Source organism: Anolis carolinensis, unplaced genomic scaffold (assembly GCF_035594765.1).
Source record: "Anolis carolinensis isolate JA03-04 unplaced genomic scaffold, rAnoCar3.1.pri scaffold_14, whole genome shotgun sequence".
Classification (NCBI taxonomy): domain Eukaryota; kingdom Metazoa; phylum Chordata; class Lepidosauria; order Squamata; family Dactyloidae; genus Anolis; species Anolis carolinensis.
Genome location: NW_026943825.1, coordinates 16354791 through 16367855, shown reverse-complemented (window position 1 = coordinate 16367855; position 13065 = coordinate 16354791). Strand labels below are relative to the sequence as shown.

The 13065-nt window shown below is 40.4% G+C and overlaps 1 protein-coding gene across 9 annotated transcripts in view; it reads left to right on the top strand.

Moving 5' to 3' along the window:
- ubap2l (ubiquitin associated protein 2 like) overlaps positions 1-13065 on the top strand; it is a 50061-nt gene that overhangs the window by 14490 nt on the left and 22506 nt on the right. For 4 of the 9 annotated variants that reach the window (XM_062964961.1, XM_062964960.1, XM_062964958.1 and 1 more), the window contains exons 6-12: positions 1694-1789; positions 3367-3412; positions 5383-5495; positions 7213-7287; positions 9659-9711; positions 10988-11073; positions 12562-12748. In XM_062964961.1, coding sequence (XP_062821031.1) covers positions 1694-1789; positions 3367-3412; positions 5383-5495; positions 7213-7287; positions 9659-9711; positions 10988-11073; positions 12562-12748 — 656 coding nt within the window. The remainder of the gene's footprint in view (positions 1-1693; positions 1790-3366; positions 3413-5382; positions 5496-7212; positions 7288-9658; positions 9712-10987; positions 11074-12561; positions 12749-13065) is intronic. The other 5 variants (XM_062964966.1, XM_062964965.1, XM_062964964.1 and 2 more) reach the window with 2 other exon arrangements.

Sequence of the window (13065 nt, the reverse complement as noted above, 5' to 3'; positions counted from 1 at the left end):
TCTTCTTCCAGGCAGGAAAAGCATAATAATAATAATAATTATAATAATAAGAAGAAGGACTACTTAGAAAAAACACAATCAGTAACAGTACTACCGCTACTGCTACTACAAATAGTAGAATCCCAAGGGCTATCTAGGGCAATCCTCTTCCAGGAAGGAAAAGCATAATAATAACATAATAATAATAATAATAATAATAATAATAATAATAATAATAATAAGAAGAAGAAGAAGAAGAAGATCTTAGAAAAAACACAATCAGTAACAGTACTACCACTACTGCTACTGCTACTAATAATAATAGTAGAATCCCAAGGGCTATCCAGGGCAATCATCTTCCAGGAAGGAAAAGCATAATAATAATCATCATCATCATCATCATCTAGATGAAGCACAATCAGTATTAGTAGTAGTAGTAGTAATAATAATAATAATAATAGAGTTGGAAGAGACCCCAAGGGCTAGGGCAATCCTCTTCCAGGGAGGAAAAGCATAATAATAATAATAATAATAATAAGAAGAAGAAGAAGAAGAAGAAGAAGAAGAAGAAGAAGAAGATCTTAGGAAAAACACAATCAGTAACAGTACTACCACTACTGCGACTGCTAATAATAGTAGAATCCCAAGGGCTATCCAGGGCAATCCTCTTCCAGGAAGGAAAAGCATCATCATCATCATCATCATATCCTAGAAAAAAGCAAAATTAGTAGTAGTAGTAGTAGTAGTAGTAGTAGTAGTAGAGTTGGAAGAGACCTCAAGTGCTATCCAGGGCAGTCTTCTTCTTCCAGATAGGAAAAGCTTAATAATAATAATAGTAATAATAATATCCTAGAAAAAGCACAATTAGAAGTACAGTAGAGTCTCACTTATCCAAGCTAAACGGGCCGGCAGAAGCTTGGATAAGCCAATATCTTGGATAATAAGGAGGGATTAAGGAAAAGCCTATTAAACATCAAATTAGGTTATGATTTTACAAATTAAGCACCAAAACATCATGTTTTGCAACAAATCTGACAGAAAAAGCAGTTCAGTGCGCAGTAATGTTATGTTGTAATTACTGTATTTGCAAATTTAGCACCAAAATATCACGATATATTGAAAACACTGACTACAAAAATGGCTTGGATAATCCAGAAACTTGGATAAGTGAGGCTTGGATAAGTGAGACTCTACTGTAGTAGTAGTAGTAGTAGTAATAATAATAATAATAGAGCTGGAAGAGACCCCAAGGGCTATCCAGGGCAATCCTCTTCCAGGAAGGAAAAGCATAATAATAATAATAGCGCACATCATCCGAAAATACATCACACAGTCCTAGACACTTGGGAAGTGTCCGACTTCTGATTTTGTGATATGAAATCCAGCATATCTATCTTGTTTGCTGTGTCACAATAAAATAATAATAACAATAATATCCTAGAAAAAGCACAATCAGTAGTAGTAGTAGTAGTAGTAGTAGTAGTAATAATAATAATAATAATAGAATGGTAAAGTTGGAAGAGACCCCAAGGGCTACCCAGGCAGGAAAGGCACCATTGAATCCCTCCCGGCAGATGAGCGTCCAACCTTGGCCTAGAAACTACTAGGGAAGGAGATGCCAGCATGCTCACCAAGGGGAGGTTCCTGGGGTGGCTGGGCGCAGCACCCAAGCCGCAGGGAGATGTACCAGTGCCTCTTTGTGATGTCTTTGCAGTTCGGGGGCAGGAGAACGGGCTGGACGGCGGCAAGACGGGCGGATCCTCTGGACGAGGCACGGAGAGGGGCCGGCGCGGCCGTGGACGAGGCAGAGGTCAGGGCGAGCCCCAGGGGCCCAAAACTGCATTTCTATTCCTTCGTTAATTAATTTTTATTTAAACCCATTAATACAAAACCTACACATCCAGCCAAGTCAGTAGCTTTTATTCCCGTCAATAAACCTCCGGCTGAAGTCAAGTGGGAATAAATAAGTCAAGTGGGAATACATAAATTGTCTCCTGTGCCAATATAACAATATAATATTATAGAATACTAATATAATAAATATAATGTAATTTTACTAATATTGCAGTGTAGTGGTATAGTAATAATAATGATTATATTATTATTATTATACACTATCTGTCAACTGCAAAAGGCCACCCGACTGGGATCTGCGCGCATCATCCAAAAATACATCACACAGTCCTAGACACTTGGGAAGTGTTTGATTTGTGATTTTGTGAAACAAAATCCAGCATAACTATCTTGTTTGCTGTGTCATGCAATAAAATTAATAATAATAATACAGTATTATAAGTGTATATTATATGCTACATGTAATTTTACTAGTAATATTGCAGTGTAGTGGTATAGTAATAATAATAATAATAATAATAATAATAATAATATACACTATTATAATTATATATTATATATTACATGTAATATTACTAATAACTAATAACTAATATATAATTATAATAGTGTATATTATTAACTGTAATGTTATTAGTAATATTACATGTAATATATAATATATAATTATAATAGTGTATATTATTATTATTATTATTATTACTATACCACTACACTGCAATATTACTAGTAAAATTACATGTAGCATATAATACATGTAATATTACTAATAACTAATAACTAATATATAATTATAATAGTGTATATTATTAACTGTAATGTTATTAGTAATATTACATGTAATATATAATTAATACTATTATATTGCATTACTATTAGTATGATATATGATATATACAATATATATCGTACATTATATTGTATATTATATACATCTATATATATAAAAGAGTGATGGCATCACGGCGACCCACAAAACAACAAAAGTACAGGCCCCCCGACCTCGAAATTTGACAACACAACCCATCATCCACGCCTCTAGGTTGATACAACAAAAAGAAAAGAAAAATAAAGTCCTAATTAGAGAGAGAGAGGAATAATTGCTTTTATCCAATTGCTGCCAGTTAGAAGGCTAAGCTCCTCCAACTTGGTCTCCTAGCAACCCAATAAAAATAATAAAAAACACTAAAAATTAATACAATAAAATACTATAATAACAGAAAATAACTAAAAATAATACAAGAAAATAATAAAATATAATAAATAAAAATATAACTTACAATAAAATTAATAAAAAATTGCAAATAACGTCAAAAATTACACAACAATTTTTAACCAATACCACCACCACTTTGCCACAGCAACGTGTGGCCGGGCACAGCTAGTTATACTATATATACATAATACATATTACAATTATTAGTGTAGCATATTAGTGGGAAGGGGCCCCCAACTGATGAGACGGGACAAGATGGAACTTGTTGTTGTTGTTGTTGTTGTTGTTATAATGCCGGTCTCTTGTTGTGTCTGCAGGCGGCTCCGGAAGGCGGGGAGGACGGTTCTCAGCCCAAGGCATGGGGTAAGCCGCCAGGTTTCTTCTGTCTCTGATTTTGGATACGATGCCAAGAATGTGTGAGTGTGCCAAAGGAAGTGGTTTGTCACGTCTTCAGAAAAGCAACGTGGCCACCCAAATTATTGTCAATTTCCACTCCATTTCCCCCCGCCTGCATACCAGTAGACCCTTCCTGGCTGCCCCATAGCCACTAAGGGGGGACAGCGTATGCCATAGCAACCCATGGGATTGTCGGCAAAAGCGGCCGCTCGCCTTTGTGTCTGACCGGTCTTCCGCAGTTCTCTCACACCAGAAGCGACTTGCAGTTTCTCAAGTCGCCCCGAAACGAAAAAAAATGTGTATTTTAACATGTACTTTATAGAAATATGTTTTAATATGTATCTTTTATAGAAATACTTTTTGTATTGGTGGCATTTTTACAGTATTTATGATTTTTTATTATTCTGTAATCTGCCTTGGGCTGCAAGAAGCATGTAATAATAATAATAATAATAACTTTATTTTTCTATCCCACCACCATCTCCCTGAAGGGACTTGGGGCGGCTCACATGGGGATGAGCCCAAATAAATAAATAATATAAATATAATAATAATAATAGAAATATATTTTATTATGACACAGCGAACAAGATAGACATGCTGGATTTTGTATCACAAAATCACAAGGCAAACACTTCACAAGTGTCTAGGACTGTGTAATGTATTTTCGGATGATGCGTGCAGATCCCAGTAGGGTGGCCTTTTGCAGCTTTATTATTATTATTATTATAGTATGACACAGCAAACAAGATAGACATGCTGGATTTCGTATCACAAATCACAAGTCGGACACTTTCCAAGTGTCTAGGACTGTGTGATGTATTTTTGGATGATGCTGCAGATCCCAGTCGGGTGGCCTTTTGCAGTTGGCAGATCGTAATTTTGTCAATGTCTATTGTTTCCAAATGCCGGCTGAGATCTTTTGGCACGGCACCCAGTGTGCCCATCACCACTGGGACCACCTGCACTGGTTTCTGCCAGAGTCTTTGAAGTTCAATCTTGAGGTCCTGAGAGCGGCTGAGTTTTTCCTGTTGTTTTTTGTCAATGCGACTGTCACCTGGGATGGCGACATCAATGATCCAACCCTTTTTCTTTTCCACAACTGTGATGTCTGGTGTGTTGTGTTCCTGAACTTTGTCAGTCTGGATTCGGAAGTCCCACAGTCTCTTTGCGTGCTCATTTTCCAAGACTTTTGCAGGTTTGTGATCCCACCCGTTCTTTGCTGCTGGGAGGTGGTACTTGAGGCATAAGTTCCAATGGATCCTTTGGGCCACATAGTTGTGCCTCTGTTTGTAGTCTGTCTGTGCGATTTTCTTACAGCAGCTGAGGATATGATCCATGGTTTCGTCGGTTTCCTTGCACAGTCTGCATTTTGGGTCATCAGCTGATTTTTCGATCTTGGCCTGAATGGCCTTTGTCCTGATGTCTTGCTCCTGGGCTGCAAGGATCAGGCCTTCTGTCTCCTTCTTCAGGGTCCCATACGTGAGCCAGAGCCAGGTCTTCTCCTTGTCAGTTTTTCCTTCAATTTTGTCAAGGAACTTTCCATGCAATGTTTTGTTGTGCCAGCTGTCAGCTCTAGTTTGTAGTGCGGTTTTCTTGTACTGGTTTTTTGTCTGCTGTGCTTTGAGGAGTTTCTGATTTTTGACTTCAATCAAAGCAGGTTCTTCACTTTGCTTTCCATCTTCTGCCCGGGCATGTTCTTCTTCTTTGACTGCTTGTTTGACTTGCAAGAGTCCCCTGCCCCCTGATCTTCTAGGCAGATACAGCCGGTCAAAATACTGCGAGGGTGCAGTGAAGGATGAATGGTCATGAGTTTTCTTGTTATTATGATGATGATGATTGAAGAGCAGTTAGTATTCATTAGGAGACGTTATCCTAGGATGGCAGGAAATCCATATAGAATCATTAAAATTCTTCTTTCTTTTCTGCTTCGGCAGGACCTTCAACCCTGCGGACTACGCGGAGCCCGCAAACGCCGAGGAAGGCTATGGGAACAGCAACAGCAACACATGGAACAACACCGGGAGCTTTGAGCCGGACGACGGGACGAGTAAGTGGCGTTGGGGCCGCCTCCGTTGTGGGCCGGGAGGGGGCCCTTGAGAGGCCATCCAAACGCTCCCCTTTCCTTCGACAAGCTAGGTCCCAGATGTCGTTGGGCTGGGTGGCATTTCCAGTGTGCGGGGATGGTGGGAATAGCTGCCCACGTCACCAGCCATCTCCTGATATGAGATACAGAGAGAGAGAGAGAGAGAGAGAGAGAGAGTCCAAGTAGACATTGGAAGCAGGAGGAAAAACACACCCGTATTTGCTTGAATCTCATGCGCACCTCCATTTCCAAAACCCTGAAACCAAAAGCTTCCAGTTATATATAGTATAATGTATATAGTGTTATGTATATATAGTATAATGTAAATATACAATATAATGTACAATGATATATATTGTATATACATATAATATTGACATTATAATGTAATACAATATAATGCTAATAATAATACAATATATATAATTTTATACAATAAAATACAATATTAATATTTTATATTACATGTAATATTACTAATAATATGACAATATGATGGTATAGTACAATATAGTAATATATAATGCTAATATTATGCTATGCTAATAATAAAATATATCGTATATATATAATATTGATAATATTATTATGAAATACAATATAATACTAATACAGTAGAGTCTCACTTATCCAACATAAACGGGCCGGCAGAACGTTGGATAAGCAAATATGTTGGATAATAAGGAGGGATTAAGGAAAAGCCTATTAAACATCAAATTAGGTTATGATTTTACAAATTAAGCACCAAAACATCATGTTATACAACAAATTGGACAGAAAATGTAGTTCAATACAAAATAATGCTATGTAGTAATTACTGTATTTACAAATTTAGCACCAAAATATCACGATTGAAAAAAATGCGTTGGATATTCCAGAACGTTGGATAAGCAAGTGTTGGATAAGTGAGACTCTACTGTACTAATATTGTGCTATGCTATAATATATTTATTTATTTCTGTCATTTCTATGCCTATTAAATATACATTTGTATGTATATATGATATTGATCATAATGTTGTAATACAATATAATATTGATCATAATACAATATAGCATACAATTTTAAATGTCCCAATATGCAAATATTAAAAGAGGATTAAATATAAACAGTGTTTTAAAATTCCCAGTTAAAAATCATTATACATATTCTGAGTTAAAAACCACCGCGGTCCCTGAATTGATCTTAAATGCCTTCTGTAAAAGCCTAATATCTCCATATGATGCAAATCCAGATTTTGAGAAGGTGAAGGGTGAGCATGAGATCCGAGTAAATACAGTATTGAGCCTCTCTCTGTGCGTGTGTCTTGCGAGTGGATCTCCTCCCGCTCCTCTGTGTCCACTTGCTTTTCGTACTACAAGTCCCATAATCCCCTGGGAAACTCCCTTTTCCCCCCTGCGCTTTGTTTGGGCCTCCCGCGTGGCGCAAAGCATCGAACCCCATTCCATACTCTCATATTCTTAGTGAGTAGTGTGTCCAAGTCCTTTCTTTATGATTTCCGCAATATCCACAGGTACCGGGGGGGGGGTCGAGGGGGGTTGGGGGGGCAGAGGGGCGGGCGGGGGTAGCGGGGTGCCTTCGTAGCAAAGTATATAGAATTTCACTGTGTATTTTTTTTGTCCTTTTCCTTTTTGTCCCCTCTTCTTCTTCTTCTTTTTTTTGTATTCTGTTTTGTTTCAGGAGTTGATTACATTAGGGGTGAGGGGTCAAATTATCCCCGAAAATTTGACACTGCTCCTGGTACGAGAAATCCAGGTGCACTTAATTGCCCCGGATCTCCCTTATTTACCTTCCTACTATTTACGATCCCTCTTTATTTTGGCTTTGGAAGAAGTCGGAATATATCTGTGGATATGTCATTGTCTCGTCCCTTCCCTCCCCCCCCCCCCCCCACCTCTCTCTTTCCATCTCTTAATGGGTCTCCGTTGTGCTGTTGCTTGCACTAATGCTGGCCGTGCCCCACTCGCTTGGAGGGAGGAGCGGGGAAGCATTCGGGGAGGGGAGGGTTGCGCCCTGAAGCCCCCTTGGCACCCCCAGCACCACACAAGACTCCCCTATTACTAACTCCACCATTTACTGTTGAAAGCAAATACAAAAAAGGCAAAAGGCAATAGGAATAATATTCAATCTATCTATCTATATATATAAAAGGGTAATGACGTTTCGGCCTAGGACAAAACTACACATCACAGAAACACTAAACTTGGCAGCACAACCCGTCATCCATGCCTCTATGTTCATACAACAAAAAGAAAAGCAAAATAAAGTCCTAATTAGAGGGAGAGGAATAATTGTTTTCATCCAATTGCTGCCAGTTAGAAGGCTACTTGGTCTCGTAGCAACCCACTCAGCCCAGGGGACAGGCAGAGTTAGGCCTCACTTAGGCCTCTTCCAACCCCTCATCCATGCCTCTATGTTCATACAACAAAAATAAAGTCCTAATTAGAGGGAGATGAATAATTGTTTTTTATCCAATTGCTGCCAGTTAAAAGGCTAAGCTCCGCCCACTTGGTCTCCTAGCAGCCCAGGGGACAGACAGAGTTAGCCCTCACTTAGGCCTCTTACGCACTGCCTATAAAATACAGATTATCTAATTTGCACTGGATTATATGGCAGTGTAGACTCAAGGCCCTTCCACACAGCTATATAACCCATTTATAATCTTATATTATCTGCTTTGAACTGGATTATCTTGACTCCACACTGCCATATAATCCACTTCAGTGTACAGTCGGACACAACTGGACTTAATATCAGGGGAAAACCTTTACCCTTTACCTTAACTACCACCAATTCCTCAGTACTTTATTTCCCATGCCACCATACTTAGCCACTGCAACGCGTGGCCGGGCAAAGCTAGTCTATCTATATATATAAAAGGGTAATGAAATTTCTTCTTAGGATAAAACAACAAAACTACACATCCCAGAAACACTAAACTTGGCAGCACAACCCCTCATCCATGCCTCTACGTTCATACAACAAAAAAGAAAAGAAAAATAAATTCCTAATTAGGGGGAGATGAATAATTGTTTTTATCCAATTGCTGCCAGTGAGAAGGCTAAGCTCCGCCCACTTGGTTTTCTAGCAACCTTTTCAGCCCAGGGGACAGGCAGAGTTAGCCTCACTTAGGCCTCTTCCAACCCCTCATCCATGCCTCTATGTTCATACAACAAAAAGAAAAGAAAAATAAACTCCTAATTAGAGGGAGAGGAAGAATTGTTTTTATCCAGTTGCTGCCAGTTAAAAGGCTAAGCTCCACCCACTTGGTCTCCTAGCAACCCACTCAGCCCAGGGGACAGCCAGAGTTAGGCCTCACCTAGGCCTCTTCCACACTGCCTATAAAATACAGATTATCTGATTTGAACTGGATTATATGGCATGTAGACTCAAGGCCCTTCCACACAGCTATATAACCCATTTATAATAGTATATTATCTGCTTTGCACTGGATTATCTTGACTCCACACTGCCATATAATCCACTTCAGTGTGCATTTTATTCAGCTGTGTAGAAAGGGCCTCATATAATCCAGTTCTAAGGTATGCAGTATTCTAAGTTACAAACAAGGAATTACCTTTTTCCCAGATATAATAGTAAACATATCTACTCACATGTTTGCGGTATCAATATGCTGCTGTGGATTTTGTGGTGCGAGCAGCCATTCATGGTTCCCTAGCGATTTAAATACCTGATGACAGGAAGCAGGTGAGGTCCAATTTGTCATTTAGACCCTGAGGGGTAACGGTCCTCAGTTTGTGAATCCAGAAGTGAGTTTGGAATGGGAATGGGACCCCCAGGAATGGTACCCCTTTCCCCGAGGTGCTACGGGGACGAGTCCAGCCTTCCTTCCAGGTGGGTTCCGTGGGTCTTCTCTGTATGGGGTGCCTCGCGTGTGGTGCTCCCATATTGCTCCCTCCACTCCGCTCCGCTCCTCCCTCGGCCCCGCTTGTGTTTGTCTGGGCGTGTGCCCCCCCCCTCCCTCCCTCCCGCCGCTTTGCCGCTTGCCGTGCTCCCGCCAAACCCCCCCCCCCCCCCGCTGCTGCTGCTGCTGCTTTTCCCCCCCGGGGCTCCCGTGGGGCGCCCCACGCCACTGACCCGGCCTCTCTCCCGGCTCCTTTTGCAGGCGCCTGGAGGACGGCCACCGAGGAGTGGGGCACCGAGGACTGGAACGAAGACGTAAGCACCGAGGCAATGCGGGATTGAACCCTCCGAGATACGGTCCTCTGCGGCCTCGTGGTCCTGCACACACAGGGCCCAGACTTAGATACAGGCAGTCTCCGAGTTACAAACATCTGACTTAAGAACTTTTCTCTACTTATATGATAGTGTGTGTGTATATGTATGTATATATATGTGTAAGCAAATAATAATAATAATAATAATAATAATAATAATAGTAATAATAATATGTTTATTTGTATCCCGCCACCATCTCCCCCGGAGGGGACTCGGGGCGGCTCACAGAAATATCAGATACAAAACAATAACAATATACAATACATCAATAAACAATAACATGCACCAATTGTAATATTTGCACATTAACCAAAAAGAATAAAAACACACTTATTAAAAACATAGAATTTAAAAACAGTGAGGTTGTAATAGTAGATTAGCAAAGTGCACATTATAAGATGTAAACTCAAAACATAGATAAAGTGGTAAAGATTCGTTTGATGTCAATTTGGGATGAGTATGATAATGTCAAGTAACCAGGAGAAGTGTAAATATAGAGAGAGTAGTCTAAGGCTGCTAATGTACAGTAGGCTATGGTTGCTAGAATATATATGTATATGTATATACCGGTATAGTACATGTGTGTGTATGTATATATATGGCTACGGTTTATATAAATAGTATATACTGTATATAGTCTATATAGTATAATATATATAGCAGGGTGGTGTGTGTTTGCATATATGTATATATGGTACCTCTGTGTGTGTGCACACATATATAAACATATATAGAATCCGTGTGTGTGTGTGTAGTACTGGTGTGTGTATGTATATAATAGGCTACAGTTTATATAAATAGCATATATATAAATAGTATTGTACTATACTAATATAATATTGTATGTAAATTTAATTTTTGAGTCCCCTTCGGGGTGAGAAGAGCGGGATATAAATGTAGCAAATAAATAATAAATAAATAAATATATTGTATATAGTCTATATAGTATATACAGCAGGCTTGGGTGTGTGTGTGTGTGTGTATATATATATATATATACATATACATACATACACACATTATATAATCTATATATAAAATAGGAAGTATATATATATATATATAGTTTAGTATAGATAGTAGGCTAAGCTTCCTTATATATAGTAGGCTAAGGTTGCTATATACTGTATATAGCAACTTTAGCCTATATACACACACAAACACTACATATATTCTCACTCTATGATTTTCTGACTCTCTCTTCCGCTCTCCCCAGCTTTCGGAGACCAAGATCTTCACGGCGTCCAACGTCTCCGCCGTGCCGCTTCCTGCGGAAAACGTGACCATCACGGCCGGACAGAGGTGAGCACGGGAATGAGAGTGGCGCCCTTTCGGTGGGGCTTTGGGGCTGGGGGTTTGGAATGGTTCTTCCCCTCCCATCCCTCCAGGTACATTGGACTACAAGTCCCACAATGCCTTCTGTTAGCCTCTGTTGCCTGGGGCTTCTGTTGACAAATCTGGCTTGGCCCCATGTAAGTCGCCCCGAGTCCCTTCGGGGAGATGGGGCGGGGTATAAAAACAATATTAATAATAATAATAATAATAATTATTATTATTATAAACTGTGTGGAGAAAGCCACCTAGAATGGGTGCACCCTTCATTTCCCACACTAGCATGACATTGAATGTCTGCCATGTTTTGGAAGCCGCCCTGAGTCCCCTCGGGGAGAGAAGGTGGGTTAGAAATAAAATATTATTCAACAGACAACTTCAACAGAAAGGAAGAAACCATGAAAATGAACAAAATCTGGCTACCAGTATTACAAAACTCCAAAATCAAAACAGTAGATGGGAACCAACACTTTGAGGGCTTGACTGAACAAAGGATGACCCCAGGCAAGAGACAAAACATTTCCAATGCTAATTAGGGTGATTAACTGAAACACTAATGCTGGCTCCCAGTGACAAAGGACTCTTGCCACACCCTGGACTCTACACAGATATATATTCTTTCCTTTCCTTACTTGGTTTATCTATACCTCACAACCTCTGAGGATGCCTGCCATAGATGTGGGCGAAACGTCAGGAGAGAATACTTCTGGAACATGGCCACACAGCCCGAAAGACATACAACAACCCTGTGATCCTGGCCATGAAAGCCTTAGACAACACATTAGAATATTATTGTTGTATAATAATAATAATAATAATAATAAGAAGAAGAAGACCACACTACAAACTAGAGCTGAGAGCTGGCACAACAAAACATTACATGGAAAGTTCCTTGACAAAATGGAAGGAAAAGCTGATAAGGAGAAGACCTGGCTCTGGCTCACGAATGGGACCCTGAAGAAGGAAGGAGACAGAAGGCCTGATCCTTGCAGCCCAGGAGCAAGCCATCAGAACAAAGGCAATGAAGGCCAAGATCGAAAAATCAGCTGATGACCCAAAATGCAGACTGTGCAAGGAAACCGACAAAACTATGGATCATATCCTCAGCTGCTGTAAGAAAATTGCACAGACAGACTACAAACAGAGGCACAACCATGTGGCCCAAATGATTCATTGGAACTTAGGCCTCAAGTACCACCTCCCAGCAGCAAAGAACTGGTGGGATCACAAACCTGCAAAAGTACTGGAAAATGAGCACGCAAAGATACCGTGGGACTTCCGAATCCAGACTGACAAAGTTTTGTGTGTGTCAGGGTTTTGAAAATTGGGGTGCGCATTAGATTTGATGGCACGTGAAACTTGATTCAGTATGGTATATACCATATATATATATACACACATACATACAGTCTGTGTGAGGGGGCCTTTCTGACACGGTGTCTATTGTTATCCCCGCAGGATCGACCTGGCGGTGCTGCTGGGCAAGACCCCGTCGTCCTCCCTGGAGACGGACTCGCCCAACCTGGACTCGTCCTCGTCGTCCTCGCAGGCCCCGGCCCTGAGCCAGCCTCTGGTCTTCAGCAACTCCAAGCAGAGCGCCATCGCCCAGCCTGGGTCGGGGGCCGCCTTCGCCCACCACGGCATGGTAAGCCTTCCATTTGGCAGACCATACCTTGCCAGGTCGTCTTCACTTACCCGAATGAAATGCTCACCATTTTTGGCTGAATAGCCTCCCCAATCTGCACATCAGATTCCCGTCAAGTGGTCATCTTTGCGCTGAGCCAATGCCAAACTGGACGTATGTTATTACTGTATATACTCGAGTATAAGGCTAGTTTTTTAGCCCTTTTTTTTAGGACTAAAAAAGGCCCTCTCGGCTTATACTCGGGTGAGGGTCCTGGTTGGCTTATATTTGGGTCAGCTTATACTCGAGAATATATTTATTTATTTATTTACAGTATT